Here is a 22,827-nt window from a genome sequence, read left to right as displayed (position 1 = left end):
AGCATCTGAAAAATTCTACCAAATAGCTGGAGGTGTATCACGTCCCCTGGACCTCTCCCATCCCTCATACCAAAGGATGGCTATATCTCGGAGTCGAAAAGCTGCTAGCTCAACTGCCTCTTTCTCCGTGGCATGCATAACACGAAAGATCCTGTGAAGCTGATCTATGAAATCCTGCGGGTCCTCCCTCTGATCTGTCCCCGTGAACTCTGGGGGACTCAAAGCAATAAACTCCCGGACCCTTGAACTCCCAGACCCCTCAGAAGTTCCTGCACTAGCTGATGCCCTAGCATGTTGCTGGGTAGCTACCAACTGTGTCAACAAATGCACCGCACTCCTTAAGTCCTGATCTGATGGAAGTGGAGGGGGAACTGGATGTGCGGTTTCCCTAGGAATCTCCGTAGTTGGTGGAGGAGCCGGTAATGGCTGAGTAGGGGTCTCCCCTTGAGCCTCAGACTGGGCCCCATCTACTGGGGGTACCCTGTTGGTCCCCTCACCTACTACTGTATCTCTCCTCTGGCTAGCCGTAGTCTTCCTAGTCACCGTCATCTGTGCATGCAAACACCAACACATAAGTTTAATTCAAATTTCCTATAACTCAGTTCTATAGCACGATTTAGATTTCAAAGAAGTGTAACCAACTCCTAAATGCCCTGTAGTTCCTTGCTTATATAATGTGGTGCACAACACATCTATAAACAAGACCCTACTAGACACGGCTTGTAGACTCCCTAGGACAGAACTGCTCTGATACCAAGTTTGTCATGCCCCGAACCTAGGAGCGAGACAAGCACCCCGTGCCTCACCTAACCTGGCGTACCAAATTGCGACTAAGGGACTCTGAACACATAATGTCATACTTTGGCCATGGGGCCACCTTGCAAGACAATTTGCGAAGCAAAATATAAAACTGAATGGAAACTAGCACTAACTAAATATCAATATAAAGCTAGGCCGACAAGGCTGTCATAGCTACTACAGCTGACAAACCACCAATTTATACAAACCCAACATAATGCACTAACCAATAGGATATGCCTACAAGCCTCTACTGATAGATGTACTGTGATCGGAACAGGGCCCCGACCTACCCATAACATATATACAGATATACATAAGATGTACACAAAACTCTAGTCCTGGCAACTCCGAAAGACGTGGAGCTTACCGATCAGGCGGAACTCGGAAAACACCTACTGAGGAGGTCTACCCGTCTGTCTGTCTGAACCTGCACGCATGAAATGCAGCGCCCCCAAAAAAGGGACGTCAGTACGAAATAATGTACCGAGTATGTAAGGCAATAAAATAACTGAAATCTGAAACTGAACTGATAATATGATAACTGAAATTAACTGGGAGTCAAAGATGATCCGGAGATATACTTACCTGCTGATACTGACTCAACTCCTTCAATATAGTAAGTAAAATAATTGTACGGCCTTATAAGGCTCGGTATATATAACTGCTCTGCCATAGTAGGCTCGCTTATAGGCGCTCGGCCATACTAGGCTATGTATCTCGACCATGCTGGGCTCGCTCATAGGCGCTCGGCCACAGTAGGCTCGGTATATAACTTTCCATCTGATCAGAGGTCGCCCAATAGGGGCCTGCCCATCGATTATAGCTCGATGGTAATGAAAATACTGTAATACTGTATATATAGGCTTGCTGCTTTCTTGACTGAAAGAAGACAATACTAAAATTGAATATAGAGTCTCGATAAGGAATAATATTGTAACTTATGAGACTAGAATAGTGTGAATAAATTCATGAATATGAACTTCTCTTTTTGTCTCATTACTAACACATGTAGCTACGAGATCATGCCAAAATGAAGGAAGGCTTAGCCTTAACATACCTTATCACAATCTTTTCAATCACCAAGTTGAACTCACCTCTTCGCACCTTAATCTACAAGAATGATAATAATACTATCGTTAAGTTATGAAAGGTACAACTATCGCACAACGAACGACAAACCTATTTTGTATTAAAACGGGCAGCATCTCCCCTATAATATGCCCTTCCTCCAACTTCAAGATAACACCAACAATACAAGGACAGAACAATAACAACATATATACATCATTTTCCAGCCCTATATACACCATCAAATACTACAAAACAGCCCAACACACCCCAATCTCTTCGTACACAAAACGACCACCGTAGTAGTGTCAAACGACCCGAAAATGTTATGACGAACGACCAGCCAACCACCCTACATTTATATGGTGTTTATAAACCCCCTTCCTCCTCCAAAACTCCACAAAATAGTAATAAAACACGCAGCCCAACAGCAACACAAAACAGTCCACAAAACAGTCCGCTACAAGTGAATAACTCGAACTCACGGCTTCCGATCACCATCCCGTGAGTTCTTACAAGTATAGAACGACTTACCATGAATTTACAGAAGAAAAAATGGATGAAAGAGAGCAGTAAACTCACCTTATTTGTTGGATAACTCAGCTCCTATCTTGGTTCTTCAAACTCTAAGTTTTACCTCCAATTGGAACTTGAAAGGGAGAGAAAATCAATTAGGGTTTGTGGGAAATTTTTGGGAGGATTCTTTGCAGAGCTTATGTCTGGTTATTATGCTCTATTTTAAGTCTAATATATGAAGAAAATAGGCCCTTAAAAGGCCTCTTTGGACGACCCGAAATGGCCCATTTTTGGGCTTTCATTTAAGCAAGTAGGTGACACACCTACTTGTCACCTAGCAGCTTGCGCAGTATCGCAAAAATGCACATATCTCTCTACTCCGATGTCGTATTGACAAATGGTTTAATGCGTTGGAAAATAGACTCATAGATCTTTAATTTGATGGGTGGAACACACCATAACTCTAAGTATATTGGGAGAAAATTGCAGTTACATTTGACCCAAAGTTTCAGTAAAACTTATGAATGTAACTTGTGATGACTTTCATCGACTTTTGTTCCACAACTCGCTTGACTTAAAAACATAACACACGGATGTAATACGACTAATATAAATCATAACATAATCTCTTTATCATGTTAATCACCCTAGTCTCACCCCAAAGGTACATGTTATAACATTCCCAACTTGTCGACTTTCGATGAAACATTGTTTTATTTAATTGCTTTAGCTTCTGAACTGTCCAACCCTCTTTGTACTTGTTGTTCATGATCTTCAATATTTGTAACCTCAGAGGTAACATGATTAACTTACTTTATATACTTTTAAATATTATCTCATTTTTTTGTCCTACATTAGTTTGCTTACAACGCATTTTTACATACGAAAATATAGGGTGTAACACATGATAAGGAATCAAAAAAGTGGAATATTCCTAACAGTTCCATAGTCTCTCGAAGATAAGTACAGATGTCTCCTCACCTATCCACAAGACTCTACTAAACTTGCTTATGACTTGTAATACCTATAAACCTAGAGCTATGATACCAACTTGTCACGACCCCAATTTCCTACCTTAAGATGTCATGATGGCACGTAGTCTCTAAGACTAGGTAAGCCTAACATTCAATGATAACTTAACACAATTAGTAACTAAGATAATAAGATAATTCGATAACACTCATAATAAATCCAAAACATAACATCAGTAACAAAATTTTCAAAACTAGTGGACTGAGTCATAAGCTCTACAAAGATAGTCTAAGAATCTCTAATACAACACTATCTAAGTAGAAGATAAACAACAGTAAAAACAATAACTGAAGGTGAGTCTGAGGCCTGCGAGCGCCAAGCATGTATACCTTGAATTCTCTGGAATGTATAGCCAAATCACTGATACCTAGCCTGAGATGAAGTACCTGGATCTGCACAAAAATGTGCAGAAGTGAAGTATCAGTACACCACAACGGTAACCAGTAAGTATCAAGTCTAACCTCGATAGAGTAGTGACGAGGCCAGGTCAAGACACCTGCTAGGATAAGAGAAGCTGAACAAGATATAGTATAGGCAAATAATGGAAGACGAGGAAATAAATGACTACAAAGCAGTTCAATAACGTAAGCTAACAACAGAATTTAAAACAATAAAGGAGTCAAGGGCTGAACACATGATAGGAACATCAAGAAAACAATACGAACAGATACAACTAAGGCAAATAAAGAAATAACAAAACTGTTCAACCAACAAGCCTCTTTAACATAGAATGTACCACAAGAATCACAATTGAGGTACCACCTCATATCCGCATTTTACAATTCAAAATCACAATCTTTCCTTATACCGCCACGTGAGCCTTGCATTAAGATATTTTTGAAAATATTTTTCCCGAAATAGCTGCATGTACTTTAGCTCCCTTATGACGTCGTGTGGTTTCAAATAATTCCCTTACTAGCAACACGCACATAAATTCTCACTCCTTATACCGTCGCATGTGCATGAATATCACAACACAATAGCAACGCACACCATAAGTGCTGATATGCCACAGCTTACCAAAATCAACAATATCGAAGTTACCAAAATATATAGTCCACGGCTCAACCACAATACGAGCAAGAATCTTAATAATAATAAAATGAGTGAGAACTTCTAAACAAGGAAAGATTTCTCAATAATCAACAACTTCAAACAAGAATAACCTGACAATAAATGAGGTAATATAACATTAAGAGAGATAACAATGGCATATAAGAGCATGTTTGGCAACAAAGGATAAAGCGGGTGATAACAACATCAAGTAAAGCATGTAAGAGCAATTTAACAATGGAATATCTAACATGATATTTCAATTCCTAATTAAATGCATGATAGAGTCTAAGAGTCTAAACCGATCAAAATACCATGTATATGCCTGTGTACACATTCGTCACCTCGTGTATGCGTCTTTCACATAATCCAGATAAAACATATCACCCAAGTCCTAATGGGTAGTCCCCCCCCCCAACACACACACAAAAAGTTAAACAAGATACTTACTTTAAACAAGCTAAATCAAATCACTAGTAAGCCTTTCCCGCGGCTCGAATCTAGCCAAAATAACTTAATACCTTAAATACAAAGGATAGGAAATGATTTCGGATAATAAAGTTGTGAGCTTTAAAGTAAATCAAAAAGTCAACCCGGGCTCACACCCGGAACCCGACCAAACTTATAAAATTCAAACACTCATTCCAATACGAGTACAGCCATACTAAAACAATTCCGACCTCAAATCAACCTTCAAATCCTCAATTTATAGTTTAGGAAAGTTTTCACAAAATCCTCAATTTCTCCAACTCAAATCACTAATTAAATGATAAAACAATGATGGAATCATGATTAATGAACAAAACCGAGTCAAAAACACTTATCCCGATCCAATCCTTGAAAATCCCCTTCAAAATCGCCCAAAACCGAGCTCTCTAACTCAAAATATGAAAAGTGGAATAAACCCTTGATTCGCCCCTATTTCTACTCGAACATTCTGTACCTGCAGAAAACTCATCGCTTCTTTTACTCCGCATCTGCGAAAAATGCATCGCACATGCGGCTTCAACTAAGGCTCAGGGAATTCCGCTCCTACGGACAAAACGTGCACATGCTCTTCCGCTTTTGTACACCAAAGGGCGCTTCTGCGCGTCCAATTCTGCGGTACATGACCGCATCTGCAGTCTTGACACAACAGACCAATATCTGATTCTATGGAAGATATCCGCACTTGCGGATGCGCACTGCGGAAGGACCTCCGCGCCTGTGGACCTAGCTCACCAAACCCCATTTCGCACCAGCGACCGTTGGACCGCTTTTGTGGTGCCATACCTGCGGTCGTGCCCCTCGTAGGTGCGGTTGCACCAGATCTCAACTGATCTTCAGCAATCATCATAAGTCCAAAATGAACCTGATTTCTATCCGAAATCACACCCGAGGCCCCTAGGACCCCGTCCAAACATACCATTAAGTTCCGAAACATAATACGAACCTACTCGGGGCCTTAAATCACATAAAACAATATCAAATCAATGAATCGCTCTAAATTCAAGCCTATTGAATCAATGAACATTCGACTTCTTAAACTAATGTCGAATCATATCAAACCAACTCCGAATTAGCTCAAATTTTGTATTCAAGTCCTAAATGACACAACGGACCTATACTAACTCCCGAAATTACAATCCAAGCCCGATATCAATAAAGTCAACCCTCATTCAAACCTATCAACTTTTCAAACCTTCAACGCTTCATCTTTCGCCAAAAAGCCTCAAACCAACCTACGGACCTCCAAATCAATATTCAGTCATACGCCTAAGTCCAAAATCACCATAAGAAGCTAATGGAACCATCAAAATTCCATTTCGAAGTCGTCTAGACAAAAGTTAAACTCCGGTCAACTCTTTCAACTTAAACTTCGAACTTTGAGACTTAGTGTCCCAATTCACTCCGAAACTCACCCCAAATCAGACGAACCATACCGGCAAGTCACATAACCATAATTAAACATAGAGGAGGCAATAAATAGGGATATGGGGCTATAATATTTAAAACAACTGGTTGGGTCATTATATCGTGGTTCGATAGTCCCATCATATTTAGGAATATCGGGCATTTTAAACTTTTTCGGTCTTGGTAATGGTGTTGCACTTGGCTTCCATGGTTATGGTGAATACTTGTTAATATCCACTCCTTTAATCACAGGCGGTACTCCCGATATCTGTTCTATCTGCTTATTTTGTTTCTTGAGTTGTTTCTGCAAAGTTATAAGTAAATTCTGTAAATTAGAATTATTTGGCGTACCTAACCCTCTGGCTCCAAATTTATTTGGGTATTTCTCCACTTTCAGAGTTTTCAAGTCCTGACTGAGGATTTTTCATAGTTGTATTAACTAGTGGTGGAGCCTGAACAACACTCGGTAACCCAGTTGCAAAAGCACGCAGAGCTTCACCAATTTACTACGCAATAAATTGCTTCAAGTCATCTTGCACATTTAATTGTTCCTCATGTTGTTGTCCCGCATTACGATTAGCGGATCTGACAGGTGAATTTTCTCATAAACATAGTGGAGAATGTGTGGTGAATTTTCTCGTAAACACAGTGGAGAATGTGTGGGCGTGTTGTGTGGAGGAGTCCCTCCTTGCTGTCTATCCTCAACCTGAACAATTTGATTAGTGACAGACATAATTTATTGCTAAAGACAAAATATGTAAATGAAAAGTGAAAAAATTACTAGATTTTTCGATAACTGAACCAATTTGTTTAACCAAAAAATAATTTTTGTGGCCCAAAACAGATAATACTATAATTCGGGTTCCTAATAACCAATTTTACTTCATTTTTCCTAATATAGATGAATAACAAATAATGAAAATAAAATATTGAGAGAATAAGGAAATAGAAATCTTATTGATAATCGCAGCTTTCTTTCAAAAGGAGAGAATAAGATCTTCAAATAGCAGAAAATAAAAATATAAACAATTGATAGTATAATTTCGTGAATTTCTTGATGAGAGTACAAGATATGGTAAGGGGGTTTATATAAGAGTACAATAAGTAATTGTCTTACCCTACTTAATTCCTGCATGTTACTACAATATTTATTACATTGATTACTCGTGACATGAGTAATTTATAATGCTTATGGTAACAACAACCAATCGCACATAATCATGGATTATGCCGATTTCTTTCCGTATTCGCGGCTATTAATGAACCTTCCTTCTTCGTGATTTTTAATTATCCATCCCGCACCTATTTTCTCTTTTCCTGTTATCAGGTACGGTATCTTTGTAGACGATCCCATGGGTATTTTGCCCGTGCCTTCTCTAATCTTCACTCTTCTTTATCATTTTGACTCTGCTTCTCCATTTTTATTTGGAAGTATCTAATTGGAATACCATAACCCAAAGTTAATCTTCAAAGTTGTGTTTGCTTCCCAGAAAATATGGAAAATTTTCGGAAAAGAAGCAAACGCATTAAACTGTTAGAACGAGGAGTATAATTTATGACCAAATAAAGATTTCTAACAATATCATAAATTGATGGTGGAAATTGTTGATACCAAAGAAACAATGTATTCCAATGGTATGTAAACACTAAACACGCTAAAGACTTGGGTCTTAGGCTGGCCGGTTGACCGTGAAAGACTCTGCAAAAAATTGACCTAAAATTTTATTATAAAGTCTATGTTTACAATGGATTAATATACTTATGTCGACGTATAAAACATTTTTACTACTATTGCATTTAAACTTCTTGCAGCAGGTTTCTAGATCTATTTCTAGGTTAGTAATCTCACTTATTTTGGATGATTACTTGTACTTACCTTTTACATAACCTGCTACTCCCTCTAGTCCAGTTTATTTGATTGTTTTTGGTTATTTTTACACATCCACCTTTTAGCATTAATTAACAATAAAATTGATCATATTAACCTTAATTTATTCATTAGAAATATAATAAATACTCCTATGCTCTTTACTCTAAGGACAACTTTGAAAAAAGAAAGTTAATTCCATTTTGATATCTGAAAAAATCAAATATAATGGACCACCAAAAAAAAAGGCTAAAAAATTAATTAAAGTGGACCAGAAGGAGTAATATAAAACTCTTTTATACTGTCAGTATTTAAAATTTAAACTCATTCACAATTGCTTCAGAGTGGGCTTCTATGTACAAGAGCATGTAGTCTATGGAGGTATCTACAAAGTCATGCATTTCCAAGACAAAACAACCCAAGAACAAGGCAAAGTCATGCAAACCTAATCCTCCAAGTTCGATGAAATTCATTGGCCAAATACAATGACCTTTTAGTTCCAATGCATTGCTTTCAACGACATTATGTTTCAAGAGGACAATATGTAGATAAATAGACCTTGGCTTCATTACAGAAAACCAAAAAAAAATAAGCCTGAAAAATTCTTGAACATCTTGTTACCAGAAAAAGTAAGAAAATCAATTATCTTTTACCATTTCCAGCTACATGATTTCAAGTGTTCTTTCTGATATTAACATGCCATCAGCCAGAACGATCATTTCTTCCACAGCTTCCATAGCTGCTACAGCCATGGTGGTTCGGTCCGTAGCCCGAGACCTAATCCCTTATGAACTCCAACATTATGTTTACTTGAGCATCCGTGGCTTCTTCAAATCATTTTCTTCTGAAATGGTTTTGATCATTGAAGAATTTGATGGACTAGCCAGCAACCAAATCTATAAGGCTGCTGAAGTCTATTTAGGCACCAAGGTTTCCATTTCTGCTGGTAGCTTCAGAGTGAGTATGCCAGAGAAAGAGACTAAGATATCCACCTTGGTAGCCAAAGACCAAGTGGTGTTGGATAAGTTTAATGGTATTCAGTTCAAATGGAGGCAAGTTACTAGGCAGGTTCAATCCAAGAGGACCAATTACCCTGGTCAATCTTCTACTCAGTCCGAACTTCGGTACTTTGAGCTATGCTTTCACAAGAAATACAAGAATATGGTATTTGAATCCTATTTCCCTTTAGTCATCAACGAGTCAAACAAGGCTAAAGAAGAGAGGAAGACCCTCCAAATTTATACTATGAATAATGAACACATGAGGAGATACTCATACAATTCAGGAGATTATACATGGAACTCCATCAAGCTAGATCATCCTGCAACTTTTGACACATTGGCTATGGACAGAGAGCTCAAGGAAATGATTGTCTGCGATTTGGACAGATTTGTTAGAAGAAGGGATTTCTACAAGAAAGTTGGCAAGGCATGGAAACGTGGGTACTTGTTATATGGTCCTCCGGGGACTGGGAAATCAAGTTTGATAGCAGCCATGGCTAATTACCTTAACTTTGATATATATGATCTGGAGCTAACTGATATACGTGCAAATTCAGACCTTAGGAGAGTCCTACTTTCCACAGGAAACAGATCAATCCTAGTCGTGGAAGACATTGACTGCAGCCTCGATATTGAAGATCGCAAAGCAGAAGAACAGACTTTGAAGGCACTCAAACCTCATATAACGCAAGCTCAAACTATAAATATAGTTAGGAAGCCAAAACCTCAGGAGGTAAGTCTCACTTTTCTTGCATCCTATACCATCCCACGTTTAGATAAAAAATTAATGACATTTTTCAAAAAGCATATATTGTTGGTACACCAAAGTTAAATTCTTAATGATTGTGTTTCTTTATTGAATATTGTTAGGTTACGTTATCAGGGTTGCTAAACTTCATAGATGGGTTGTGGTCAAGCTGTGGAGACGAGAGGATAATAGTGTTTACGACGAATCACAAAGACAGGTTGGATCCTGCCCTGTTGAGGCCAGGCAGAATGGATGTGCACATCCACATGTCCTATTGCACTCCTTGTGCTTTCAAGACATTGGCTTGGAATTATCTTGGAATTGAGGACCATCCTCTTTTCCCTGAAATCCTTGATCTTTTAGACGAGGCAATGGTGACCCCTGCTGAAGTGGGTGAGCAATTGCTAAGGAATGAAGGGGTCGAGACTGCTTTGAGCAGTCTCCTTGATTTCATCTACAAGAAAAAGAAAAAAGCTGATGAAATCAAGGCAAAAGGTCTGGAAAATGAAGAAACCGAGGGAAAATTAGTTGTTGTGATTTCTCAAGGAGTAAATTACGATTAAGAATTTTATAGTTAATGGACATTCTTTCAGTTTAACTTCGATAGTTGAAGTGCATTTTGTTGAGAAAAGCATCATCTACTATAGTGAAAAAGAATGTTCTTCAAAAATAGAGAGCTGATGTTGGGTATATCAATGTACACTTAACTTGATTAATAAACCATTAGAGCACCTTTAATTGATAAGTAATAACTAAACAAACAGATGGTCTTTTCAGGAACTTTAATCTAATCCACTGACAACTGTCACACCTATACAGCAGGAGGATGTAAAAGGTCTAACGGGGTTAAACATCTCTAATAATCAAACTAAGACATCAAGAATTCACCCAGAGACAGTTGCAAAGCAACCCACCACAATATTTAAAAGTTGATTAGGCTGAAATTTCATTTCCATTCCCACTTTCCACAGTTAACCAAGTTATGTTAAGATGAGAACTAAATGGATTGTTCACACTTCGCAAATGGATTAAGACATCACAAATATAATAACTAGTGCTAGAAAATATATGATGTCAAGTACCAGAAGCTACACGCAATTCTCATTCAAGCTTGTATGTTCTTAACAGTGATGGCTACAAATAATCACATTGGAACAATATAGTTGGGAAGACAACTACATCCACACAATAGCTCCTGCGTTTTGTTCAGCTCAAGAGAAAGGGCATCATCGAAGAAGTGATAGCCTCATTTCAATAACCAAAAAGCTAAAAGACAAAAGGAAGTAATGGCATTCTAGATCACCTTAGAAACTGTGACTCTGGAACTAAAGCATTCGGAATCCTACTTCAATAGAGGTGTACAGTACGTATAGATTCTCAATATGAGAATAGCTCCTCGACACCAAAGTTGTTCTACCTGCAAAATTGTACAAGCAATGTCAATATGGATTCTCCATTGAGATAGCTCAGATTAACGCAACACAAAAGAGGCAAATACTTATAAGACAAGGAAAAAATTACAAGTAATTTAAATAAAGAAGATAAGAAATATTTCTTTCTAGCCCCTCCCCCCCCCCCCCCCAAACGCAAAAAAGTTAAACAGCGACACATAAGAGCCCTAAAGCATCCACATGGACTGGAGAGTAAAATATTTTCAAGAACCAACAGCTATGCGAGTTCAGCAACTTATCAGAAAGGAAACTTCAATTATTGCATTATACAAAATGAAAGCTTTGAAAAGCATTTTTCCAGCCTAATCATAAAAGAGATCTTATGCCCTCAGAAAATTATTAACTAAGTCTGGTTTCTGCATCATAGCTAGACGTGTAAAGGAGCTATGTTGAGCTGACTAGAATTCCTGCTGGGTGCAACTTGGCTTATCCCATCCTGGTGCAAGACACTGGTCAAGCTCAACTTGAGAAGAAAATCCAAAAGCACAAGCTTAACTCAGCAAGAAAATTCAAGATTGGGCGGAAATGCTCAAGAATTTGAATGAGTAACATGGAAACAAAATGCAAAACTAAAATCTGAAAATTCTGCCGTTTGAAATGTAAGCACAACAATCGTCAAGAGACCCATATTCAATCAGATCGATCTAGTCAACCATTAGCAAGATAAAATGATCTATAGCCAAGAAGTTCATCAATATTTCTTCGTCAACACGATAAAGAAAACAGTGTTAACAAAGATGGATTTTACTTGTTAAGTTAGCCAACATATGAGCCCCTCACCTTGAAGGATCGAGTGAAGCCCATAAAGATTTTATAAACTCATTCTCCCCAGCCCAAGTTTACAAGAACGGATGGTGTGTCTGTCCGAGGTAGTCCTAAAATGCACTTGAAAGTTTTTGTTCTTGTAAGGGCATGAGACTCGTAGAATCCATGGGCCCGAAAAAGCAGAGTGGGTGGAGAGAGAGAGAGAGAGCGTAGATGATGATTAAGGAAAAAGAGATGATTGGATGGCTAGTGGTGGTAGTCGTCCAGTGGCAAATTGCCAGAGAGAGAGAGAGAGAGAGAGAGAGACTGGATGTGTGAATTTAAGTGCAATAACTGCTGCTGAAAAGGTAATAGCATTAGCCAGAACAAAATAGTTTTTGTTAAGAGCATGCTTGGCTCAAGTTCGAAAATTATGAGCCGAGCTGAGTCGAACCACTTGCAAGATGTCTTGCAAGTTCTCCCCTCTCAGTCCCAATCATAAACAAACATTACTTATATAAAGCATGTAACATGTTAAAAAAAAATACTTGCTAGATGAAGCCATCCGTGACTTGAACACCGGCAAGAAACCATCAAAGGTAAAACACACAGGACATAGTGCTGATGCATATAACAAGTACTGTATCTCTAAACAAATACGGAAGCCATATCTTCTTCCATCATTTAAAGAAGCACCTAAGCTTTCTGAGCAAATAGAATATATGGAAGAAAAGCTCCACAGAAGCAGCCAGGAAAACAGAAAGAGAGGGAAAGAGTCCATGCCCCTTTTGAGCTATGCATATGGCACTAGGCTTACAAAAGTTGATTGAAGTAGGGCTTGAGTGGAGCTCAAGTGCTCAGAGTAGGCTTGACTTATTGCAGCCCATCTCTGAGAGATAGGTGATCCAAGTGCAAGTGATGCACTAGGTGGGCGACAGCCGGTACTTCTAGATGTGCACAGTGTCCAGGAGATTGAAAGATTTGTGAATCGTCAAGGGAAAGTAGGCTGTTCAAATAGATATGATAACTTCCAATAGTAGTAATCAAGTAGTTGATTTGGGACCAAAATGATGGAGTTCCGACGGCAATAAATAATTAGTTTCATAACCATCAACCTGAACTCTCCTCATTAGAATTGCTGCAGCCACCGGAGAAGGAAAAAGTTTGGATATTCACATTTTACACTCCTCCATTCAGGAATCAAGCAACAGATCTTACACAAAGCATTTAGTCATTTATTTTACCCAAAAGGGGCATTTTAATTCTCACATCAAGAATGTTAAATTTCAGCTTAATTCATCTAGACCATGAAAAATCAAAATTAGGTAAAATAAGTAATAACATGAGAGTAAACAAGACAGAACAAGAGAAGAAAAATGAAATTATTTACCTCAAAATAAGACCATATCCAGAGAGCAGAGTAGTTCCAGAAAATTTACAATGGAACTTCATATTGCCATTTTCATTTCTATTTTCCGGTGAGGATCATAACCGACAAGTGTGAAATCAGTAGCGACGAAGGAATCCATGTCCTTTTTCTGCGGATTGATATTCAGAATCTACTCCCATTCAGGAATAATAGAAGTTAGAGAGAGAGAATGTGTGTGTCTGTGTAAGACTAAAACAGCACAGCAATTAAGGTAGTAATACTTACTGGAAAAGGTCTAGGCATCTTCTGAAGCTGGTCTTGCAGAGGTCTGACATGAGTGCGATATACATGAGCATCTCCAATAACATGGACAAAATCACCAGGAACCAGATCTGGGAAAAGAAAGGTAATGAGAAAATCGTGAGATGCATCGTCTGAGAAAACATTATTGGGAAGCAACTTAAAGAAGAACTGGAGCTGTTAATATCGAGAAAATGTCTGGTTCGTGTCTCTAACCAAAGAACACAAGCATTTCTTGTTTGGAATTTCAGAAGTTCCAGTTCCTTTTCATAACCTCTCAATAGTTTTAGCTATCACGAATGCAGGATGGTAGAGAATAATTCATAACCCAAAATAAAATGCAGGACGATAGACCTGCTTCACAACGGTAAGATGAAATGACATATACACCATACTTAAAAAAATATACCAATATTACAATTAGAACCTTAAATTTGAAAAATGAACACATATGAAGAGGTTGGAGTAGGATGGCTAACCAAGCTATTTAATGCTATACTTGGAAGTGGTAGGATGCCCCACGAGTGCAAAAGACCCTAATCCCAATTTATAAAAACAAAGGAGATATTCAAAGTTGTGCGAACTATCGTGGCATTAAAATTATGAGTCAACACGATGAAACTTTGGAAAGGAGTGATGACCGTAGACTTAGGGACACTACAAGAGTGACAAAGAACCAGTTTGTATTTATGCCCGGTACATCTATGGAGGCTATATTTTTGCTAAAGAGACTGATGGAAGTTTATCCCCAGCGGAAGCGGAAGAAAGATTTGCACATGATGTTCATTGACCTAGAAAAAGCATATGATAGAGTACCAAGAAAGATCATTTGGTGGGAATTGGAGAAAAAAAAGACTTCACAGTACATATATATATGTCTTAAAAGGACATGTATGACGGAGTTGTTACTAGCATCACAACAGTAGTAAGAGATATAAAGAAGTTTCTCACAACCGTTGGTATACACCATGGATTGGCATTGAGCCCGTACTTAATACACTTAGTTATAGATACGCTAACCAACATAATACAAGATGAAGTTCCATAGTGTATGCTATTCGCTGACAATATTGTGCTAATTGACAAAAACAATGAGGGTGTCAACCAAAAGCTTGAACTATGGAGAAACAGTCTAACAAATAAGGATATTAGGATAAGTAGAAACAAGACTAAATATATGCACTGCGAGTTTAGTCAACATAAGAGTGAAATGGAGGTGAAAGTAAATGGGATTGCAGTGCCTAAAGGAAAGCAATTCAAATATTTAGGCTCGTTCTAGGAGAATGGGATGATAGATAAAGATGTTACACATAGAATCAAAATCAAATGGCTGAAATGGAGAAGTGCTACAGGGATGTTATGTGATAGAAGAATGCCTACCAAAGTGAAAGGTATAAGACCAGTAATGCTATAGGAGAGTGAATGTTAGGCCGCTCCACAAGATGAATGTCGCAGAGATATGGATGCTAAGATGGATGTCTGACCACATAAGATTAGACAAGATTAGAAATGATCACATTCTAGAGAACGTTCAAGTAGCACACATCGAGGCTAAAATGAAAGGTCGCTTAAGATAATTCGATCATGTCCTGCATTGACCTACGAATGCACCGGTCTATACGTGCGAAAAGCGTTAAAAGAGGACCAGGTAAACCTAAAATTATATGGAAGGAAGTTGTTTCTAAGAATTTATAATCTTCAGGGATCCATGCAGACTTAGCAAAAGATAGGGCACAATGGGAAAAAAACATCTATATAAGTGGCACCTATTAGTTAATAATGTGTTTTAGACATGTTAGCACTTTCGTTGTAGGTCCTATGCTTTCTAGGAGTGGTTTAGCCTTTCAAAAATTATACGTTTAGATAATATAGAGCACTTATAATACCTTTAATGGTATTGCATACTATTGGCAGTAGATTATTTTAAACGGAGTAACATGGTCAGTGAAGATTCATATAGCCGAACCCAACTTGTTTAGGAGTAAGCCATAGTTGTTGTAAGACATCCCCTTTTCCAAATTCCTGACTTCGTAAATGTGTTCGGGGAGATCTTATTCACTTAATTACAGTGTTTTTTCATCCACAGTCTAGCACCTTATTGATAGCTCACTCTCTATTATATTGACAATTGCCCGTAATACAAGTGTGAAATTAGGCACAAGCATCTTGACAGCATACCAGTAACATGAGCTACCATGCATGTCAACAAAGCATATGATGCGATGTTAAATGGCACTCCCAAACCCATATCTGCAGAGCGCTGATACATTTGACAGGATAACTCCCCATTGGCAACATAAAACTGCAAACAAGACGGAACAAAGCTTTATAATGTTGACAATACTTTAAGCTTTACATAAGCATCATGATAATACAGACTTGAGCAAACATATGACAAGGTGGGAGTGCCATGAGTTTAATATCAGAAGGATTCCAAGCCGAAAGTATAATACGTCTATCATCTGGATTATTTTTAATCTTGTTGATAACATCAGCCAATTGGTCAAACCCTTGCCCAGAGTAGTCAGTGTGCATGTCGATGTACCTGTATAGAGCTAGTGCAGTGGGACAAGTTACAACTGAATTCAATGAGTTTTGACCAATTATATGTCAGAGAAGTTCAAAAACCAACCTGGCACCAAAGTGTCTCCACTGAAACCCATAAACTGGTCCCAGATCACCCTCTTCCCTGTCCTTCAAACCGATACTGCAATGGGAAGCCTAACTTGTGATCATTTCGAATTGTAAAACACTGCAAGAAAAAAAAAAGAACAATCTTACCTGTCAAGGTAATCTCTGGATGCATTGCCATCCCAAATATGAATGCCCTTCTGTTGTAGGACCTGAGAGCTACACCAACTTCATTATGCAGCTTAAATGGCCAAAAATCACTAACTAACTGAAACAAGCTCTAAGGGGCCATAACATTTAAAGAAAGCATTACTGACATTGAAGTAGAACCTAAAATATATATAGACTATTGCGCAACAGACAGATACCTTAGAACTAGTTGATCCGCTGATAAACCACAAGAGTTCTTCAACAACACCTCTCCAGAAGACTTTCTGAAAGCCAAAAATAACAAATTTAAATAAGATAAGTGATCTACAGAGGAATGCGCTTATGATTCACGTGATTGTACTAGTATACGCTACAGCATTATCCTATACTTGTAATACACATTGCAGTAATAGAATGATGGGACATCAGAATAACAAAAGCAGCGTAACTTACGAACTGAAAATAATAGATCATACCTTTGTTGTAAGAAGCGGGAAAGATTTGCGCAAATTGAACCTCATCTGTAGACATAATAAAATATACAGCAAAAAAAGCAATCAGATATTAATTAATACTACATAGAATTTAATTTCTTCCATAGGGGTTAATACGCATTCTTCAATGTCATTTGGTATGACTAGACAGAAGTGATGCAGTACTATGATGATGTTACTTCTTTACACACCATAAAGAGAAGAAAAAAGATCAAATATAGCTGAGCACTATTGATGCTTCAGATTACCTGGCAACCGAATTTTGACAGAGTTCCTGTTCCTGTCCTGTCATCCTTTGGCATGCCATTTGAGATGATTTCTTCAACCAATCTCAGATACTTGTATTCTTCATGTTTCTCAAAAATCATGTTAGGCAAGAAAGAAAATGTCTTAACCTCATCCTGGGAATCCAAGGAATTATCAAGAATCTTGCTATTGGTCTGATTAATATGTTTTACTCCAGAATTCTTCACACGAACATAAGGTGGTAATAGAAAACCGAATATTGTTTTCAACCAAAGGAAATGATGAGTGCCAGGGTTGAAATAAAGAGACATCAATTGCAGGAACAAAAGTGTCACATTCAAAATTAGTCCCAATTTCAGTGACATGAATTGCTTCACATCCATGACCATTGAGGGAATCCCTGCGTCAAGAAGATCATAGTTACAAAATTAAAGCATAAAAAGCTAGAAAGTTAACTAACTAAAAGAGCAGCAAAATCTCTACCTGAAAATCTCACCACCTCCTATAACAAACACTCTCTCAATTGATAGACAATGAGGGGAGACTGCCAATAATTGCAAAACGGAACTTAAGCTTCCGCATATAACGACATTTTCTGCAGTAGCGATGTCAAAACTCCCTGAACGCGTAAGAATAACATTGAGACGGCCAGGAAGAGGCCGATTTTTAAGAGGAATACTTTCCCAAGTCTTTCTGCCCATAATAACAGCATTCTTTTTTGTAGAATCTGATGTAGTGCTAGTGATCTCCTTGAAGAACTTGAGATCTGAAGGCAGTTTCCAAGGTAACTTCCCCTCCTTACCAATACCCATACTTCGAGTTGCAGCTAAAACAACTTGGTAAGTCCTTTGTGGAGTAGAATAATCATTGGTGCTACCATTGGAAAGGCCAGTACTGGTTTCAGTTTCCATAACTGAGTAAGAGGCTTGGAAGAGACTAAATGATAAAAAGTTGCACCTAGGATCAGACGATCAGCTTCTACCAAAATGAAGTAAAGCCTGAAATTTACAGAAGGAAGAAAAATCATCAATAATGTGTTAACAGCAAAACTCTTTACAAAAAATGAGCTACTCATGGAGATGCAAACATGATCCAGTCAATTAGTAAACAATATGACTAATCAATAAATACATAAAAGGAGACCCCTAAAACAGACCAATTCTCAGGGGGTGCTGTTACAGATCAATAATCCAGAGCAAGAGAATATAAGCAATTGCAACCTCGTCAACAATATACAGCAAGTGCTTATCTTTTCGTTTTTTTTTTTTGGTTTTTCACCCGATGTCTGGTACCCGCATTGGGGACTCGGCTAAATCCAGATTCGTGCCAAGAAGTCCCACATTGGTGGGTAAAGCGCTCCCTAATTATGTAGTGTACCAAACAAAACGTAGAAAATAGGCAAGAGAATAATAATAAATGAGTTTAGGTAACACCATATCATTATTACTCTTTCGCACCAAGTAATAAATGGTTTCAGGCACTTGCCTGACTAGACATTGATTGGCTTTTACTTATTAGCATGTAATTGATAGAAAAAAACATATTAAAAAGCTTCAGAAAGCTCACACTCCATGCAAACTAATCATTAGAGTAGATCCAGTCTTCCTGCAAAGAACTAGACCACACAACACATTCAAAAAGCAGGACATGTAACCAAAATAATCAGCAGCACTTCAATGCAAAATAGTTTGAGTCAGCTGCATGAATCCTCTGTATTATTCAGGTCCATTTCTTTATAAGAGGATTTACTGTAATTACCAAATTTTAAACTAACATCAACTTACCGCAACGCTCCTCCTTTACTCGGTATTGGGACCAGCTAAATTCTAACAAATTATTGCATAGAGTCATTGTGATTGCTAATACACTTATTTTGAACCTCATTTATAAGGAAATTTAATGCGTCCAATAATCAAATTCGTCAATTGAGCTTGAGAAAATCAACAAACTAATATGAGTAAAATAAGTAATGAACTGCGTCTTGAGAAGTGAATAAAGCAAATGCAGCAGGAAATCACCAAACCTAACTATTCTGAACTAAAATCCATAAGATCATAATACTCACTTCAAAGAGAGAAAAATGCAAAATCAATAATTCACTATTCCCATAAAGAATTATGCCATACAATACAGTCAAAAATCAGGACGGTAACCAAAAATGAAATAAAAAACAAAATAAAATGGAGATATTAACTAAGCTCACTTGTTTTTAAACTGACCTTTATAAAGATTAAAATCGTCTGATCATCAAATTCCTTAGTTAGGTTTGAGAAAAATAACAAAATAAATTGAGTAAATTTAGAGAAGAGAACATCTTGAAAAAGGTCAATCAATCCCAAACTAGTAGGAGTCGGCTATATATATATATTCCTCTATATCACCACTAACTTTTATCATCTAGTGGTACCGACGGGACTCTTCTACACAATAGGTGCGGGTTTCATTCTCATTGTTCCCTTCCCTTCCACCTCACCCATGTAATAGAAAATTTCTATTAAAAAAACATACCTCTATATCAATTCAACTCTATTTTCTTTTTCTTTTTTTTCAATAACCAACAAATCCCCGAGACAGTCATGAGGTTGGAAACTCAGTGAATAATAGCGCCTCACTTAAGAACAAAAATTTTTTACACACTTTTTACGGACGAAAATCATCACACTCAATCTTTTCGGAGTGTACCTAAGACATCACTACTATTGCTGCGTGACAGACACGTGCATAACCAAAATAATAAAGAGCGTGAACACTTGAGAACAAAAATTTCAATCCTTGTTTAAGTGCCACGTTCAAAATTATAATTATTTTCTTTATTTCTTAAATTATTTGCCCCCAGAACTCCACCCCCTCGCTTCTCTTCTTCTTCCTGATACATTGTCCCTCTTTTCCAACTTCCTTTACACATAAATTTTACTCACACTTTTCACAATTGCTCCACCAGTTTGCCACCAAATATGATCTCGCTGGGACATCACAGAATAACATCTTAGCATCTCATCTCGACTAAGATTTGAGTTTCACTTCAATAATAAATTAATTACTGCTCTTCGAAGTAATCTATAATAGAGTTTAAACTTGTAATGTATCTGGAATTTGGTGATTTGCTGGTCGGAGAAGTTGACGGCGAATTGGGCAGCCATAATATCTTTGTTTTGGGTCTTGAGTTTCTTGTGTTAGATCTGAAATTAAAGTCAAAAAATTGGAACTAAATATATTACTAAGTTTTGGTTTGAAATCGGAAGGTGGTGGTTCCAGTATTATCGATAACAATAGAGAGCGAGGGAGAACAAAAAGAAATGAAAAGAAGGGTGTAATTATAATTTTCTTGTCGGATATAGAAGATAGATGAATGTGGAGAAGGGTGGCAGTGAAGATGTCTAATTTCATGGTTATAGGGTGTTCAGCGAGATGAGATGAAAGGGGGTAATTTCTAGAGGAGAGAAAGAGATGAAGTGGAAAAGATGGTTAAGGGGTGTAATTGTAATTTTATGTGGTTTATTTTTTTAATAAAAATAATGACACGTGTCATGATTTTATTGGTGCGTGAAATTGCACATGTTTGAAAAATAATGGGAAAAAAAGGTAGTGTGTCTTAGGCACACACTATAAGGGTTGAGTGTGTAAGATAATTTTCATCCGCAAAAAATATGTGGTAACTTATATATTTTGTCTTAATAGAATAATGTGTTCCAGGAGAAAGAGCATTTTCCCGACCGACGATGGTTTGAGAGAAAGATCAAATGCTTAATTAGTTGTGATTTTATTTTTTTATTTTTTTATGTTGAGCATGATTCAGTAAATAAATAGAGGATCATAGGAGACTAAGACCTCATTTGTTTGAACTTAATGGAGATCTGAATCTTAATTATTCAGATCTCAGACATTAAGTACGTTTGTTTTCAAAATTTGAATCTTAATTATTTAGATTTTAATCGTTAAGTGTATTTTTTTTTTACTTCACAATCACTTAATGGATCTGAATAGGTCTGTATCATTAAGATCTATAACAGAGACTTAATTTCATTAAGATGTTATCATCCATATTCATTATAAACTGCAGCCACCGCCTACCATTATCAACTACCACCATGCCACCCACCACCACCATCATCCTCAATCATAGCCGCCACCATTGTCGACTACCACCACTCTCACCACCATCATTAACGACAACCAACACTCATCCACCTCAACTGCCACAACTAACTACCCCATCACCATCAACAAATATAGCTGGCACTGCCCATCATTATAAACTATCACCGCCATATTCCTCAATCACAACTACCACCACCACCACCCGCCATTATTAAATATCACCACCACCACCACCATCCTCAATTATAATAGCTACCACTATCAATCACCACTAGCTACTACCCTAAACTACCACCAACCACCGCTTTTAGTCGGCATTCACAAGCACTACCATTAGCCATTACCATCAGCAACTATCATATTTTAAAAAGCTATATATTTTAGTGATGCAATATTAGATTAATTAGTATTTTATTTGAATTTTATGTTTATTAATTTTCAAATAAACGTAAACTTTATACATTCAGATGTTAAAAATCAAACAGTCTTAATTATTTAGTATTCAGATTTTAATACACATCTTGACATTCAGATGTGTATTCAGATTCAGATGTCTTAATCTTAATATACATTTTGATATTCAGACGTGTATTCAGATTCAGACGTCTTATTCTTAAAAAAAAAACAAATGAGGCGTAAGACTGGCATATATTGTACCTGTAGAATTACTTCAACTTCTCACAAGTTAGGTTAGTGTGAAAGTTAGAAGTTGAAAGGACTCCAACGCATTTCGCCATTTTAAAAGTTGATATAAATTGTACCTTTAGGATACTATATTGGAAGATAGAAAGTCCAAGATATTGAATAGGATGCAATAAGTGAGAACTAAAACGTGTTTATTTACCGAGAATTAAGTCCAGTTTTTGGTAATAATTTTTTTTAAAATTAGTTATAAGCTAAGGGTAAAATTGTCGTTCGATTTTTTATGGGTAATTTGGTATTTTAAATTTCACTTTGTAGGTTCCCACTTATAATATAGTATGATGATGATAACAACAACAAACAATAACATACCCAGTATAATTCTACGAGTGGAGTCTGGGGAGGATAATGAGTACGCAGACCTTATCCCTACCCGGAGAGGTAGGGAAGCTGTTTCCGATAGACTCTCGGCTCAAGAAAAGATGGAAAGGAAGAATAGGGGAGAAGAAGAGGAGAAAAGATGGGGGAGAAAGGCGATAAGCAAATAGGAGAAAAAGTAGCATAAAATAGTAGCCATCAGGGAGCAACAATATCCAGTAAAAGGGGAGAAAAAGTAGTATAAAATAGTAACAGTTAGAGAGCAACAATCCCACTAGTAATTTATAAAAACAAAGGACGTGGTTGCAAAGTACCAGATACGATAACAAACTAGAAGAAAGTAAC

General features: G+C 37.4%; 1 protein-coding gene and 1 pseudogene across 1 annotated transcript; one reads left to right on the top strand and one right to left on the bottom strand.

Annotated features, from left to right (window-relative positions):
- Positions 1 to 8,181: 8,181 nt before the first annotated feature.
- On the top strand, positions 8,182 to 13,004 carry LOC107777233 (AAA-ATPase At3g50940). Its single transcript, XM_016597220.2, has 3 exons — positions 8,182 to 9,964; positions 10,102 to 10,474; positions 12,730 to 13,004. The coding sequence occupies exons 1-3, from the start codon at positions 8,897 to 8,899 to the stop codon at positions 13,002 to 13,004; spliced, it is 1,716 nt and encodes a 571-aa protein (XP_016452706.2). The 5' UTR covers positions 8,182 to 8,896.
- Positions 11,049 to 20,844, bottom strand: LOC107777232 (bifunctional dihydrofolate reductase-thymidylate synthase-like; annotated as a pseudogene).
- Positions 20,845 to 22,827: the final 1,983 nt, after the last annotated feature.

This window comes from Nicotiana tabacum, chromosome 4 (genome assembly GCF_000715075.1).
Source record: "Nicotiana tabacum cultivar K326 chromosome 4, ASM71507v2, whole genome shotgun sequence".
NCBI lineage: Eukaryota > Viridiplantae > Streptophyta > Magnoliopsida > Solanales > Solanaceae > Nicotiana > Nicotiana tabacum.
Note: the sequence above shows the minus strand (reverse complement) of the source record. Positions and strands in the feature narration are given on the sequence as shown.